General features: G+C 29.7%; 1 protein-coding gene across 1 annotated transcript in view; it reads left to right on the top strand.

Annotated features, from left to right (window-relative positions):
• Window positions 1-494: 494 nt before the first annotated feature.
• The window catches only part of LOC147072772 (lachesin-like), a 92795-nt gene continuing 76115 nt past the window's right edge, over window positions 495-17174 (top strand). Inside the window, exon 1 of the mRNA XM_085945706.1 lies at window positions 495-516. Coding sequence (XP_085801832.1) covers window positions 495-516 — 22 coding nt within the window. The remainder of the gene's footprint in view (window positions 517-17174) is intronic.

Raw genomic sequence — 17174 nt, 5'->3', positions numbered from 1 at the left:
GAAAGTTGGTAAATCTCGTACACGATTTGTTAAATATTTAATATGTGTGAATATTTTGTAATTTCGTTGTAATTGCGTAAAACACTGGTGACTTAATGGTAAAGCATATTGGCGTATATCCGATGGATGTAGTTTCGATTCTCACACGGTGTCGTATTTTTTTTATCTATGTATTAAGGGTGTTATTTTTGCGATTATCTGTAATGCGATAACTAAAATATAGTAAGCCGATGGCTACCGTCTTTATAATGAATTGAGGTAACACTAGTCACTAAATTTAGGTGAATAGACTAGGTACTCAAAATTTGGCATGTAGTGCATTTGGGCGCCTGAAAAGAATATTCAAAAGTGTACTCCCATTATGTCTTAAGCATAAAGTGCTCAACCAATATATGCTACCAACGCTCATCCATGCATATGTAACATGGATTCTTAATGTAAGAGAAATTAAAAAAAAATATATGAGTAGCGTAACGTGGTATGGAAAGGAACCAATGGATAAGGAAGCAGACAAGAGTAAGCGATATGATAGAAGTTGCTAAGAAGATGAAATGGCAATGGATCAGACATGTCGCTCGGCGTGTGGATAACCGCTGGACAAATGCTGTGCATACAGTTGTACCCATGGGGCAGTAAACGCCTACAGTGACGCCCAAAAGCCTGCCAGATAGACGAGTTTATAAAGTTTGGTGGATGTATGTACGTTTTAAATTACCTATGTATGTTCACTATACCACGTTACTTTCTCAATCAGATGAATTATTCGTTGATTAAAAGAAATATTTTAATAATTAGATTGTAGAATTGCTGTATAGTTATGCAAATATATTGTTAATACTAATTTAGATACGATAAATGAATACATGAGGCTATCCATCCATTCAACTTAAAAAATATATTATGGCACAATATACGGCCACTGGTAATTTCTACAATCGGCATGGAGTCACATATTATATCTATTCAAGAAACAACTGAGGGTTTAAAGCTAGATCATCTTCTGGCAGGAATTCAGAAGGAGCTCATTCCTAATACTTGTATCATCAATTAGAGATTGATGGTGCAATACGTACTTGGAAACAGGTTGTAGGTATTTATTGTAGAAAACAGTTTGAGAAAAAAAAGCGCAAGGATATTAACAATATTATTTTCAATAAATGAGTAGTGAAGAAAACATAAAAGGTGGATTACTACAAGCGATTCCTCTCAAAGTACCTTTAGTTGATTCTTTAATATATTATTAATATTCAATCAACCATAGCTCTTACGGCAATATAAACAGATAAGCTTACTTTTAAATTCAAATTTTTGTTATCTTTGATTTTAATACTACCATGAAATGAACCACCCTTTTATCGTGGGATATCTAAATGAGGTTGTATAAATTCATAATCATATTTTCAATAATCAAACACCCCGCGGAAATATTAACCCATTCAGTCGAAAGAGGGGTCTTGCATATACCCTCGATATACCAGTGGTGAACACTCGATACTAAGCAATCATTTTATTTTAACCTTTTTTTTTGACTCGTAAAAATAATTTAAATATTATGAAAATTATACAAACATACTACCTACTTACTTCAATGTCTATCCTCTCTGAGTTTATTCCAAAACGGCAGTAAAAAAGCCACCAAATAAATATTTTAACTTGGGATTGGTATATTAATAATTGAAAACAAGACTTTCGATAACCTGCTCAACTAAGTAAAGAGACAAGTTTTTGGTTTTAGTGAAATGAAAACCAAAGTTTTAAACTACCTTTGCTCTTATATTTTTTTTAAGTAATTGAGTTTTTGAAAATATAATCTATAATATACACTGTTTATTTATAGATTATGTCCAAACAATTTAGTAATTTTATATAATATAAAAGAAAATCTAGTTTTAAACTTAGGTTATAATTTCACTAAAACCAAAACACTGTCTTTTTACTTAGCAGGACAATAATTAGAGAACGTTATAATTATTAATACTATCAAATGAGGGTGTTTGATGGAATTTCCATTTTACTTCTAATTGATTTAATTACTTCTGTACTATTTTATTTCAGTATTTTTTTGCAACCCGGGTTTCATCCGTCAGCATTTTCGCATTCATCTATAACGAATACAATAAATAACTCTTGTTAATATAATAAAGTAATACCATAAAAAGGCCAAAAACCTTATTACCCACTAAGTATATAATCAGGTATAAAAATATTTTTTTTAATATAATTTCAATTTTTTAGTATTCGCCACCGTTGTAGAGTTAACCTCCCTTATTTATGGTGGTTCATATACACCCTGAGGGTTGCGCGGTAGATATCTCTCTCGCAGTTTTCCACTTTATTGCACTAACTAATGGCACTTATGTAGTAGAAAATTGACAATATATCGCCGGAGTAATTGGGCTAGTAATGCTATGGCATACGCTGACTTTTGGCAGCCAAAACATTCTCGTTTATATCCGATTTGGTTCAAAAGTTCCAAAAATGTCTGGCATAGATGCAACCATCTTTTAATATCAGCGGTAAATTCTTTACATAACAATATTATTTAACATTTATATTTGACTTCTACATTGACATAATGTTATAATAAAGTACTTATCAGTATATGATAAATATATTATAATATAATAAATGAGGCTGTTAGTTTGAAAGCCGGTAACCCTTATATTCCGCCATTATGTGACAATCGTAAAAAATCATCAATCACGTCATTAAAGACCACAAATAGAATATTTTCTTTTTTTAAAAGTATTAGTTACTTAACAATAATTTGAAAAATTTAATACAAGAATATAAAATTTCTTAACATCATTAAAATTAATAAACAACATCTTTAAAGTTAGTACCTAGTAAAAAAATTAAATAGCGGGTGATGAATATAAATAGCCTTTTAATCAACCTCCTGATTAATTATATTTAGCACACGGAGCTGGATTTGATATGACTTACAAAAGTACCTACTTATAGAATCAAAATCAAGAAAATGAGCCTCAAATTATATAGAATTACCGGAAGCGGTAGTATTGCTGTAAGCTTTGAAAGCTCATATTATATACAAAAAAAAAACATATATTTACAGGTGTGTAGGGCTCAGCAATGTTTATTAAAAATTATAACATATTGTTATATGCTTCATAGATAATAAAGAGTTTTTGGTATTAAGTATTAAGTGAAAGTATGTAATAAATTTCACGGAGTAGGTATGCTATTTATCCTATTATGATATATTATGCTTTATGATACAGAAATGATTAATAAAACGTAGCAGTTTTAGTACATCTGTCAGAATAGTGATTGATCAAATTTTAAATCAAATTAGCATTCCTGTCTTCAGAATGATTTTAGAACAGCGAATCATTTATGTACAGTTTTCATATCTGCCAAATATTTAATTCACCATAATATATTTGAGTTAAAAAAAATATGCTACGTCGTTTAACTCTTTTTCAATATACGCCACAGTAAAAAGAAGTTTGTGGTTGAAATTTATCTATAAATCAACCGGAGAAGACGTTTCCTAGAACTGACCTCCCCTAAAACCTCCAACGTTTACCCACCACTGGAAAAACCGACGAAAACTAATGTATTGGATAATCACTATGTTTCAAAACCAAAACCTATAACTGTTTTTATCAGCAGTGCCATATTATTGGGAGGTATATCAATTATAACGATAACAACATACTTAATATTAATACTATCGACTGAAGGTACTTGATGGAATTTTAATTTAAATTATAATGGATTTAAGCTCTGTACTATTCCATTTAAGTCGTTTTTTTGTCATACGGGTGATTATAAATTATTCTACAAAGAAAAAATATTAGAAATAACTAGAGCACAGTTACAGACCTCACCTATTTTGGATGATCAAGTTAGCTTTCCTAGTAGCCTTTTGTTATATCCTATATGATGTTTTACAGATGAGACTATATTATGGTCAATGTTATAGGTACAAAATTTATATATGTATGTATGAGGATTTAGGTATGTATAAGTGTATATTAGGTGAGTTTATAATATGTATTATATTAGGCGAGTTTATATGTATTTTTTTTAAATAATGTTATAAAAAAGTAGGTACTATGTAAGAATATTATTAAAGACTAATATCTCATTAGTTAACCCCATTAATTATTTTTCTTAGAATTGATGATTTACACCTCTTGAATGTAGTATTTTTATTGTTCATAAAGAATAATGATCTATTATTATGTTTTGACGATTTATTATAATATGCTATCGAGTGTATTGTTATTAATAAGATAGGGTTTTTACTAATTAGGTTTCTTACTGACACTTCAACTATTCATAATTTGTTTATTGTATTTTTTTGTAACCTTTGACTTGATAGGTAGGTAATGGAGTTTTTACCTACTTGATTGTATTGATTTGTTATATAAGATAGAGTAAAGAGAGATCGTTGTCAGTGTGTGTTTACCTTTGGTGAGTGTACACGACGCCTAAAGATGCCGAAAGGTGAATCTCGGGTCGCAAAAAACGACTTAAATGTAATGGTAAAGAGCTTGAATCCATTCAAATTTAACTACATACTTTTAGAATTTTTGAATTTAATAATATTTTTTCTTGCAGTTCCTTGAGGATGAATATCTCTAATATAAAAACTAATTTACAATTTTTACTACTAAACAAAGCATTATAACTTATACGGATAGCTAGTTATATTTTTGGCAGTAGATGACTGGTAGTGGTAAAGAGAAGGTCATAGTTGCTTGTTTGTCGGGGTGATAGTTTATTAGTTGTTATGAGAATACACTGAATACAATAATAAGGATGATGACGTCAGATTATAATCGCGATGTAATAATGTACCTACTGGTGAGATCGATATGATCGAGAGATTAATTATAAGAATGCACTTGATGCAAGACACAATGAGAGACTTCGAGTGCACTCTGCACGTATCGTGATGGAGTCGATGAGTTGAGTGAGAATTCATAGGTTGTCCTTCTTATTTATATTAATGGCTCAGTACATATATTACAATAGATATTGTCGTAATTACCAATCAAAATAGACACTACTAATTTAGTTATAATTGAGAAAACGCTAATAATTACTATTGTTCTAATGTTTTGTTTTAACAATAAAAGCTACATATTAAAGTGTATCACTAATTATTAGTAAAATGTTGAGTGGTATGATTGCTATATATTAATAGATTATAACGAAGTATGGTTTTTAGTCCTTCGCTCAATATATTGGGATCGATTAAATTGATGAACGTTTCGTCAAATCAACAATTTACCGCGGTTTTTTCGATATGTATTATTAATGTAAGTCGTTCATATCATCTTGTAAACTTGTTCATGTAAAATCTTGATAGTCCCTCGTAGTCCAATGCGTAAGGCATTGGCCTTTCATTCGGAGGCTACGGGTTCGATTCGCTGTGAGGTCACAATATTTTTGATTTTCTCAAAGCATGGATATTTGCAATTCACTTCAATACTGCCATTTTGGCCCTTATGACCAGTTGATGTATCAAAAAAATATTGCAAGTATATATTTTTCGTATTACTTATATTTATAAAAAAACAATATGGTTATTCATCATTATTTTCTCTGGTATGAAGAAACTGATGTTTTTAGTTACATGTATATCTTGAAAGGTATCACTCTAATTTCTTTTTTTTTTATTTTTAAATGGGGAATATAGTATTGCAGTCACACAATACCTATAACTATTTTTTTCACTTATTACTAATAATATTAAAATAAGAAATAATGACTATTGTAAAATTAGCAATTCTCATAAATTGTTGACAACCAGCGTAGAGAAAGAAAAACAATATAATAAATTGAAGGATTACAAATCGTGTGGTTATGACCTAAACTAAAAATCAGGACGAGAATGGTAAAATTATTTCTCTTTTTGTTCATATCACAATAGAGTCGTAAACTTTTACGGAGATATCGCTCAATAACCATTATTTTTTTGAAAAATTGTATATTTTATGTATGTAGATGTAAAATGTCGTAATTATACAACACTATAACAACCCATGAGGCCCCATGACAGTTAGTAGTATAGTAAACTAATAGTGTCATTAGTAATGGAAGATAAACAATCACAAATACCCAGCTTTGAGAAAATCACATACATATATAATTGAAAACTCAAATTCTGGTTGCGGTAGACAAAGAATATAATATTATCTAATTATTCGGTGATATATAGTATAAAACAGCAGATGTTTTTACCGTGTTCGATCCTACGATTTAAAATACAAAACCCGATTGCCAAATAATTACGAAATTTAGAAAGCGCTCCAGCGAAAATTGTAAACTCTATAGAAAGATTTTTGTTTGTTTTAGAAAAATGGATGCAAGCTACTTGCTCAATCTATCAGGCCTATAATGTAGGGTAACATACATTGAAAAATAATATGAGAATTTTTCTAAAAGGATTAGAACTCGGTACCCACGACAATATAAACTAATGTACACCATTAAAGTAATATAATCTGTTCCCGATTATGTTATGTGTGAATTAAGTGGGTAGTTTTAATTTTAATTATATTATCTAGTTTCATCAAATGTCATAACTTTATATATATATATATATATATATATATATATATATATATATATATATATATATATGTCATATAGTGAAACCCCCGATTCTACGGTTTTCAAGGGACTCTAAGAAAAAAAACGATAAATGCGGGAAACGATAAATGCGTGATATATAAAAAATAAAAAACTCGTTTTTCTCTTAGATTTTTTTCGACGTTTTGAATTTATTATTTTCATTTTCTCAGCTAGAGTTCTAGTTTTCTTCATGGGGGGCATTTTAATTGCGAAAAATTCGTGATGAGATGCGAGACAAGCTTGAGCGCCGACCTGTGTGAACCTGACTAAAAGGTCTGTAGTATTTACCTATCATAAACAATTCTACGAAAGCAAAATGAAAAAAATTCAACCAAAACGGTCAATCGGGTTAATATTTGTGACGGGACCATAATATTTAAACGATAGACCGAGGAAGACAATAAATTGGGGAATGGTTAACGTGGGATTGTTTAACATTGTTCTTATGGGTGTTTGGCGGGACTTTCAAAAATGAACGATCTGTGCGGGAAAGCGATTTATGCGAGAACGGTAAATCGGGGTTCCACTGTATATATATATGGAGTTGTGGTCATTATTTGTTGTAAGAACGCAAAATAGTTGACATTATAGATAAATAAACACTTATATTTATATATAAAAATTTCATTACTTAGACAAAAGTGAATACATACATATTAGGTATTATATAGATGAAAAGTAAAAAAAAATATTGTTTTGTTTTTAATCATAGAACCTTGGGCACATTTTTTATAAATTTAAAATCCAATTTAATTGCAATCGTCATGAGTAAAATAAATTAACATTCAGTAATTGAAATCCATATAGTCGAATGAACTTCTTAACTTTGACCATGGGCTTTGCGGTGTTATGTTTATACAAAAATGTGCCAAATTCATAAAGAAAGAACGAAGAAAAACTTTGAGAAAGTTCCCGTTGTTTTTTTGGCAAAACGTTTTAAAGTAAGTATCCAACGAGGTCAAATAACAATTCAACTTAATACTTCAAAGCTCTTGCGTGTCCTTACATCCTTATTCTAAGGGACGATTTGAGGCTTTAGGTCGCTTAACTGTACAACCCTAGGGTTTCCCACACCGGTATTCCTGATTATCTATGCATCTCAGAATACCGGGACTATTTATCATTAATATTAACATAATTTGATTGCATATTCCATATATCTTGTTTTTCTTTCAATAATTTTACAACTTTAAATATTGTTCATTTACTCTGAAATGAAATCATTATTAAAACTTTTCAGTTTAATATTATGTTAGAATAAAAATTATTTAAAAAAAAATTGGTTTCATTGAAGTACGATATCGGTAAAAACATAAATATCTATTACGTAAAATATACAATATGCTGTAATTAAGATAATTTAATTTAAATGGAACATTCTAAACTTGAAACTTTAAAATTGATATAAATAAACTATTTTCACGTTATGAATACGGTCGTTGTTCGATTTTTAAATATGTAAACATCTTTTGTGAATACATTTTGACAATATGGCAAATTAAATGATAATGTGTCGGACATTTTGTTTGGTGATTGGATAACTGATGGACAAATGCCGTCATACAGTGGTACCCAATGGATACAAACGACCACAAAAATACTCTAAAATCCGCTGGATATACGAACTCAAAATGTTCGGTATATACATACCGTACATTCATACATATATACATACATACTTTTTAAAAAACTATGAACTGAGAATAGTGGGAAGAGCTGGGGGAGGCTATCATCCGGAAATAGATTGACTTCAGCAGGGTATCATTAATATTGACATACAAAATCAATCGTAATATATTAGCAGTTAGATTTAATGTGGCAGGCTTATTATATTATTATTACTGTTACCTACTAGACTATCAGCATGACACAAAAAGCTAATGAAGTGAAATTACTAAGTGAAAGAATTTAATACAAAATCTATAAATTTGAGAAAAATCTCAGTCATTAGAGTGACGTGAAGCTAGAAGAATATTAAACAGCAAAATAAAATAGAACATACTAATACTGAAATCCAAAACAAACAATAAATTTCCAGGATTAGATGTTAAATTTCCTAGTAGGTCGGAAAATAAAAGTAAAAGAGTAGTAAATCCAGATGTATATTTTCCCGGGATCGGTAGAATCCCTGCTGCGTTGTCTGTTTTATTTTGTTTTCCATTTTCTTATTTTGCGGTCGGCGAAAAGTTAGCGTCGACATGCAAAAGGCATTATCTTTCCGTGTTTGATTAACCAAACTCTTGTGGCAGGTATGTACGCCACAATAAAGCTCCAGCACCACCTGGAAAGGCTTCCAGGGAAAGCGAAGGCTGTATTGCAGATGCCGTAAGACTCGGTTCATTTCGGTCGTAGTAACCAAGATGAAAAGATGAGGAATATTAAAAATAATGAAAGGGGTATGAAACGTTTTTTCTTGCAGTGGTTGTATACTTTAAACAAAAATATTTTGTATTAAAAATTATTTTTTACCATATTTTATATTCTTTATCTTTTATATAGATGAATTTCAGATACTATATAGATTCATTAAAAAGTACTTATTAATTCTTAATGGAAGTACTATTTTATTGCTAAAATGGTTATCACGAAAACAGGAAAAGGAATACGTTTTTGCAGTAATACAAACAAAAAATAAATTCTTGTCATAGAGGTACTTACCTATTTGATACGATAATGCCATTATTTTGTTCTATTAAACCATTTTTATAAAGTTAAAAACGGAGATAACCACATGTCAGTATCACATTTGACTAACTACTAATAATAATTATTATACCCCTTTTTAACCAAAATACGTTGATTTATTTATCCAGTACCTACCTCAATACGGACTTCGGAACTTGTGAAAAAATATATCGTGTACCAATCAGGTATATCACATTTTTTTAAATTTTCTCTAGTATACAGAGACGTCGGTTGACTAATTATTCAGAGTTTTAATGTTTATTATATTTATTTTAAAAAACATTGATTACAATAAATGTCTATTACCTGTAACGTTTTTTAATTATATCAAACCAAGCTTGAATATTTTGAAAATGTTAAATTAAATTTTATACAAATAAAAAAGATTTCAAGTTACACGTGCCTCTAGTAGGTGGATTGTTCGCTTTAAAGCGCGTTTCAAATCAATAGCTACCCTATATATCTTCATAACATTTAGATTTCCACTACTTATTTATAGACAATTGATGACACTAAGGGCTTAGAATAATTATTTTATAATATACATGATGACTTGTTAATTATTTTTTTTTATGTAGGCACATCTACAAAATGTTATAATATCATAAATCTACTATGTTATATAATGGTATTCAAATCCTGCGCTGACGATGCTACACTCCATCGCCGATCGACTTCACAACGCTGATCGACTTCACGATGATACACTCCATTGTGACCTCAAATGCATTTATTCACAATATAAAATCATTTTTGAACCTCACCTTGGCAACAGGTTTAAAAAATACTTTTGAGAGCATACTGAGAAGTTTACGTTAATTCAAGATCTGAGAACAGTAGAATTTTTAGGAAAAAAATTGGATTAAGCGATAAATTTTCGATTCCTATAATATGATGTCTTACTTACTTGATTTACAAAAAGTCATTAGCCTGTATTTGTTTCAATTAGTGAAATTAGGTAGGTATGACTTTAAATAAAATTTGAGGCCAAAAATAATATGGGACGGCATTTAAAGTTCACTTTACTTATGTATATCACTATGTTTTACTTTGATTCCGAAATTTGAGAAACCGTGGAGAATAGTTTACACATTCCAATTGGTAATTTTACGGCGTCATGCATTTTTTTTAGACAATAAGGGTGCAGCAGGACAAAAAATTTAAAAAACACTGATGTAATTTATAATCATGTTTACTACTATGGCTGCTACAAATAAAGTCAAATAATAATTAATATGAATCAAAAATAAAATCCACTAAACGGTTTTGTTATTACAGTGTTTTTTTATGAAAAAATCCCATGGGATTAAACGGTTATAAAACGAATATTCTCTAAATAGATGTCTAGACAGCTCATCTTTATATATATTTTTTTTATTATTATATCCCTTTCTTGAATGTCAGTAAAATACTGTTTTTATGGAGAAACGATACGTATGTCACTCACTTAAATAATATGTAAAAGCTTTTTAAAGTTACTTGTAGGGACATAAATAATATGATAACATACCATATGTACTCGTATCATATCTAATGTAATATTATTTATAATATTCCATGAATAATTTGCCTACTTTAAAAATACTTAAGCGAAGATATACTTTTATTTTTTTTAAATTTATAATCGAATTTCTTCATAAAATTCGACATTAATGTAAAGTTGATAAGAGCTTAAAAACCCTGTTCAACTATTAGTCTATTAGCAAAAGTAAAATAAGGTATTTTGTAGTATGCACTACTGGTTCCGCTTTTTATAGTGGACTGTAATTTTTGTATGATTGTGATGGTAGATGTGGATGCTGGGGGCAGCCACTGAACTTGTATGCTGTTGAAGCTGGCGCCGTGGTCTGGTTGTCACTCCTGGTTACACTATCACTCTAACGCGGTATTGTTTATTGTGTCATCCGGTGCGCGGCAGTTGATACTCAAATATACTGTAGGTTATAATTGTTTATAAGCGCACGGTTGATGAATGACTCACCGTTAATTATTATCGGCATGGCAAGGATCAGGATATGAGGTGGGTGAGACTTTTTGCTTGTATTAGGGCAGCCTTAATTGGCATACTACTTTATAAAATCCAGACATATTATTATCTAAATAATCAGCAATGCAATCGATCATTTAAAGTAAATACGGGTGAAATTGAATGTTGTAAAATGAATGTCTGCTGCTCAATTCTGAGTAATCTTGCTGGTTTAGTGTACGTCCTGAGTGGCAGCGTTTGGCGCAGCGTTGAGCATTTTGCGCAACTCAAACGTATAACCGTGTGTGAAAATGTTCGTAGACAATGTCTTTTTTTGGTTATACATTTATACGTTTGAGTTGCGCAAAACGCTCAATACTGCGCCGAACCCTGGTACTGAGGCCTCACACTTAGAGAAGGATTCAGTTGCAGTAGATAGTACCTACAATTAATTAATATTTTAGAAATAGCTAAAAATATGTCACTTATATTGTAATAACTGAAAATAAAATTTTAGGTAATCGATTGTTATGTACATAAACACCAAACAATGGAAATCTTGATTATGTGTTATGCAGTAGTTTTCCTTCGATTTTGTTAATATAATAGAGTTATCTTTTTATTCTTCGAACTTATACTAACTTCAACTCTTATAAAATGATATTACATTATTTAACCATAATATCTGCATTCTACCTGGACCACATTTTCCTATATCAAAAAGCTTCCTTGAATATACTCCTGATTAAACTAAAGATTGGTAGATCATATTATCATCAATGGCAGAATGATGACTGTGACTCTATAATTTTACATTTGTTTGATATTACTTGTAATTAAATAACTGATTAATTTATTTAACTGATTTAATTTTTTATAGTATTTATTATTACCTACACGAGCCGAACAGGAAACTTCCATAAATCCAACGACCTTTGCGGAAGCTTAATATTACAATCTTTAAAAATTTCTACGCCAATTTCAAAAGACACGGCACAATATGCCCCCGGGGCGTATTTCAAAATAACTACCTACACCTGCGGGTGCGTTTAAAATTCGTGGCAATGGTTCGCAAAAAAAGTTGGCGCACACCTGGCTTACGTGTACTGAAAGTACTTGGCCATTTGCGCTCTCCTGCTTATGGCCAGATGAAAAAAAACGAGTGAAAATAATTACAGAGAGAACTAAATCGTCGGTCATCCGAAGATCTAGACGTAGCAACGTAGAAGCAAAGCTTCGTCGCGTTGTAGAAGCGTAGACGGGAAATACCGTAGAGGTACGGAAAATGTGCTACAATCAGTCCTGTAGTGATGTGACGTAATTGTTTTGTATTTCTTTGTAAATTTTAAAATGTTTTGTTAACGAGTTTAAAAATAAACAATTTTTTTGCAATTTTTTTGCAATTTTTTTAAGGATTCCGTAGACTAGGCATAGGTAAAACTAATAAATTATTTAATTTATCTACTTATATATTATTATATAATATTTATTTATCAAACATTCTTTATAGACAATATCTAAGTTATACAAAACTGCCCAATATGATATGGTTATTATTTATTAATTGTATAACGAGAAAAAATCAAACGTTGGTAGTGCCACCTGTCAACATTCCTTATGATAATACTATTTTTATATCATAAGCAAGCAATATAGGATAATAATACTCATATCTAAAGAGTGCGTCGATTTGAATACCAATGAGCGAATTGCACATATTTGACTGAGCGTTTAAGTGCAGTGTGCATGAGCGGGATGCAACACGGGTGATTTTTATGCAATTGTGCAACAAAGACGCGTGTATCAGAAAGGGATAGTTTATGCATTACAGACTCATCAAGACTAATATATTATTATAATGTATAGTTCATATTTGGTATACTATGTACCTAATGTGTAATAATGTTTCTGAAGAGTCAGTAAAAAATGAAGTACCACCTACGTGGTTATTTATAAGCATATTTTTTATTATATATTATAAATAAATGAAATGGGGAAACTGGGGTCATAATAATATAATTAATATTAAATAAATTTTATGAAATCAATCATTATGTTTTTTATGAGCAACATTAAGGGGGGACATGCTCGTCGAAGGTCAAAATTGAGTTTTTATTGTATTTTCAAACCATGATCCTGGACACTCCTTAAACGTTGTAGATAATCTATTTATATAATTTTGAAGCCTTATTATCCATTATAATTATTTTAAACATTTGATGACTGCATAAAGTATTTTTGTTACATAAAATAGTATTCTTTTAAACCTCTCGCTCTAATGTTTTAGAATATAGTCATATTTCGGTACATAACTGTGCAGTGGTGTTAAGATTTTTTACATTTATTAATTTTTAAACGCATTTATAAAACCATTAGTATAATTTATTACGAGATAATTTTTGTAAAATATTCATGATAAAAAATTATATTGATAATCTCTGTGATCCCAAATTTGACAAGAATTAGGCATTTTATTATTCAAAAAATCGGCAAGATTAATACATTTGAAGATGATTCTAAAGATATTTATTATAAGCTATGTCTTTGACCATTCAAGTGTGATAAACATCTTATGAATAATGATTGCTTTATAATAATTATTGACCTAAGAATAAGGTAGTGTTTTTTTGAAATACGCCATTTCTTTTGTCATTCCCCAGTGGTTAAGCTACAACATACGGCCGTAGCCATAAATTGACAAACTATAATTGAAGTAGGGAGTAAAATGATATTGACGCGCGTGTTTGAACATGTACCGTTTAAAAAAAAATAAAAAAAAATTCTGTTAGGTACATGTTCAAACACGCGCGTTAACATAATTTTACTCCCTACTTTAATTATAGTTTGTCAATTTATGGCTACGGCCGTATGTTGTAGCTTAACCACTAGGGAATGACAAAAAAAATGGCGTATTTCAAAAAACCACTACCTTATTCTTAGGTCAATAATTATTATAAAGCAATCATTATTCATAAGATGTTTATCACACTTGAATGGTTAAAGAAATAGCTTATAATAAATATCTTTAGAATTATCTTCAAATGTGTTAATCTTGATGATTTTTTGAATAATAAAATGCCTAATTCTTGTCAAATTTGGGATCACAGAGATTATCAATATAATTTTTTATCGTGAATATTTTACAAAAATTATCTCGTAATAAATTATGCTAATGGTTTTATAAATGCGTTTAAAAATTAATAAATGTAAAAAATCTTAACACCACTGCACAGTTATGTACCGAAATATGACTATATTCTAAAACATTAGAGCGAGAGGTTTAAAAGAATACTATTTTATGTAACAAAAATACTTTATGCAGTCATCAAATGTTTAAAATAATTATAATGGATAATAAGGCTTCAAAATTATATAAATAGATTATCTACAACGTTTAAGGAGTGTCCAGGATCATGGTTTGAAAATACAATAAAAACTCAATTTTGACCTTCGACGAGCATGTCCCCCCTTAATCAAAATATACAGTAAGATATACACAAAGTATATCTTGTTATGTATACTTTGTTCAAATATTTCAAAACACGGATGTAACATATTGAAAAATATTGCTTTTTGACGTGTGTTTGGACTTAGACCCATGCCTTATAGGCTGAATAAGTGACTAATATCTATTTCTCGTAAAAATCTGTTAATACAACCTCCACTCGTGCATATATACATATTATGATATTCTTAGGATCACACGTGGTAAATAAAACTTGTTTTGCTACGTTGGCGTAAAATTGCTTAAAAATAAGGAAGAAACAAAAATTCATTTTAATAAAGGGGGACATGCTCGTCGAAGGTCAAAATTGAGTTTTTATTGTATTTTCAAACCATGATCCTGGACACTCCTTAAACCTTGTAGATAATTTATTTATATAATTTTGAAACCGTATTATCCTTTATAGTTATTTTTAAGATTTGATGACTGCATAAAGTATTTTTGTTACATAAAATAGTATTCTTTTAAACCTCTCGCTCTAATGTTTTAGAATATAGTCATATTTCGGTACATAACTGTGCAGTGGTGTTAAGATTTTTTACGTTTATTAATTTTAAAACGCATTTATGAAACCATGAGTATAATTTATTACGAGATAATTTTTGTAAAATATTCACGATAAAAAATTATATTGATAATCTCTGTGATCCCAAATTTGACAAGAATTAGGCATTTTATTATTCAAAAAATCGGCAAAATTAACACATTTGAAAATAATTCTAAAAATATTTATTATAAACTATGTCTTTGACCATTCAAATGTGATAAACATCTTATGAATAATTATTGCTTTATAATAATTATTGACCTAAGAATAAGGTAGTGTTTTTTTGAAATACGCCATTTCTTTTGTCATTCCCTAGTAGTTAAGCTACAACATACGGCCGTAACCATAAATTGACAAACTATAATTAAAGTAAGGAGTAAAATTATGTTAACGCGCGTGTTTGAACATGTACCTAACCGATTTTATTTTTATTTTTTTTTAAACGGTACATGTTCAAACACGCGCGTTTATATCATTTTACTTCTTACTTCAATTATAGTTTGTCAATTTATGGTTACGGTCGTATATTGTAGCTTAACCACTGGGGAATGACAAAAGAAATGGCGTATTTCAAAAAAACACTACTTTATTCATAGGTCAATGATTATTATAAAGCAATCATTGTTCATAAGATGTTTAATACACTTGAATGGTCAAAGACATAGCTTATAATAAATATCTTTAGAATTATTTTCAAATGTGTTAATCTTGCCGATTTTTTGAATAATAAAATGCCTAATTCTTGTCAAATTTGGGATCACAGAGATTATCAATATAATTTTTTATCGTGAATATTTTACAAAAATTATCTCGTAATAAATTATACTAATGGTTTCATAAATGCGTTTTAAAATTAATAAACGTAAAAAATCTTAACACCACTGCACAGTTATGTACCGAAATATGACTATATTCTAAAACATTAGAGCGAGAGGTTTAAAAGAATACTATTTTATGTAACAAAAATACTTTATGCAGTCATCAAATGTTAAAAATAACTATAAAGGATAATAAGACTTCAAAATTATATAAATAGATTATCTACAACGTTTAAGGAGTGTCTAGGATCATGGTTTGAAAATACAATAAAAACTCAATTTTGACCTACGACGAGCACGTGGGCCGTTAAGTATTTCTCTTTTTGTCATGTATTTTTTGATAATTATTTTTACGAAAAACTTGTTCTAACATCGACACGGAATAATAATCTTGTTGACGCAGTTTTATAATGAAACTAAACATATTATATAGAATATAAATATATACAATTATTATAGAATTAAACAATTCTGGGGTTGACGAAACAGAAAAGAATAAAGTAAATGTTTAAATACGAGGGTGGGTCAATAATTCCTTAGAAAAAAGCATTAAAACAGTTTTTTTTTTGTATTTTTTTTTTATTTCTCAACATAATCTCCTTGGAGCTCAATACACTTGGTTAGACGTTTCTCAATTTTTTTTAAACCGTCAGAAAAATAAGTTTTCGGAAGGTCCTCAAAATAAGCATTTGTCCGATCGATGACTTCTTCATTTGAAAAAAAACGTTGTCCACTTAGCCATTTTTTTAAGTTTAGGAAAAGGAAAAAGTCACTGAGGGCTAAATCTGGTGAATACGGTGGGTGGTCGACCAATTCGAATTTCAATTCTTCAATTTTAGCCATTGATCGTAAACATGTGTGAACACGGGCATTGTCCTGATGAAAGAGGATTTTTTTCCTGTTTAAATGAGGCCGTTTTTCTTCAATTTTGTTTTTTAGCTGGTCCAATAAAGATGCATAATAATCCCCTGTTATTGTTTTTCCTTTTTCCAAATAGTCAACGAAAATAATTCCACGTGCATCCCAAAATACTGTAGCCAT

The sequence above is a fragment of the Rhyacophila brunnea genome, unplaced genomic scaffold (assembly GCF_057557595.1).
Source record: "Rhyacophila brunnea isolate RB1 unplaced genomic scaffold, BYU_Rbru_1.0 scaffold_19, whole genome shotgun sequence".
Taxonomy (NCBI): domain Eukaryota; kingdom Metazoa; phylum Arthropoda; class Insecta; order Trichoptera; family Rhyacophilidae; genus Rhyacophila; species Rhyacophila brunnea.
Note: the sequence above shows the minus strand (reverse complement) of the source record. Positions and strands in the feature narration are given on the sequence as shown.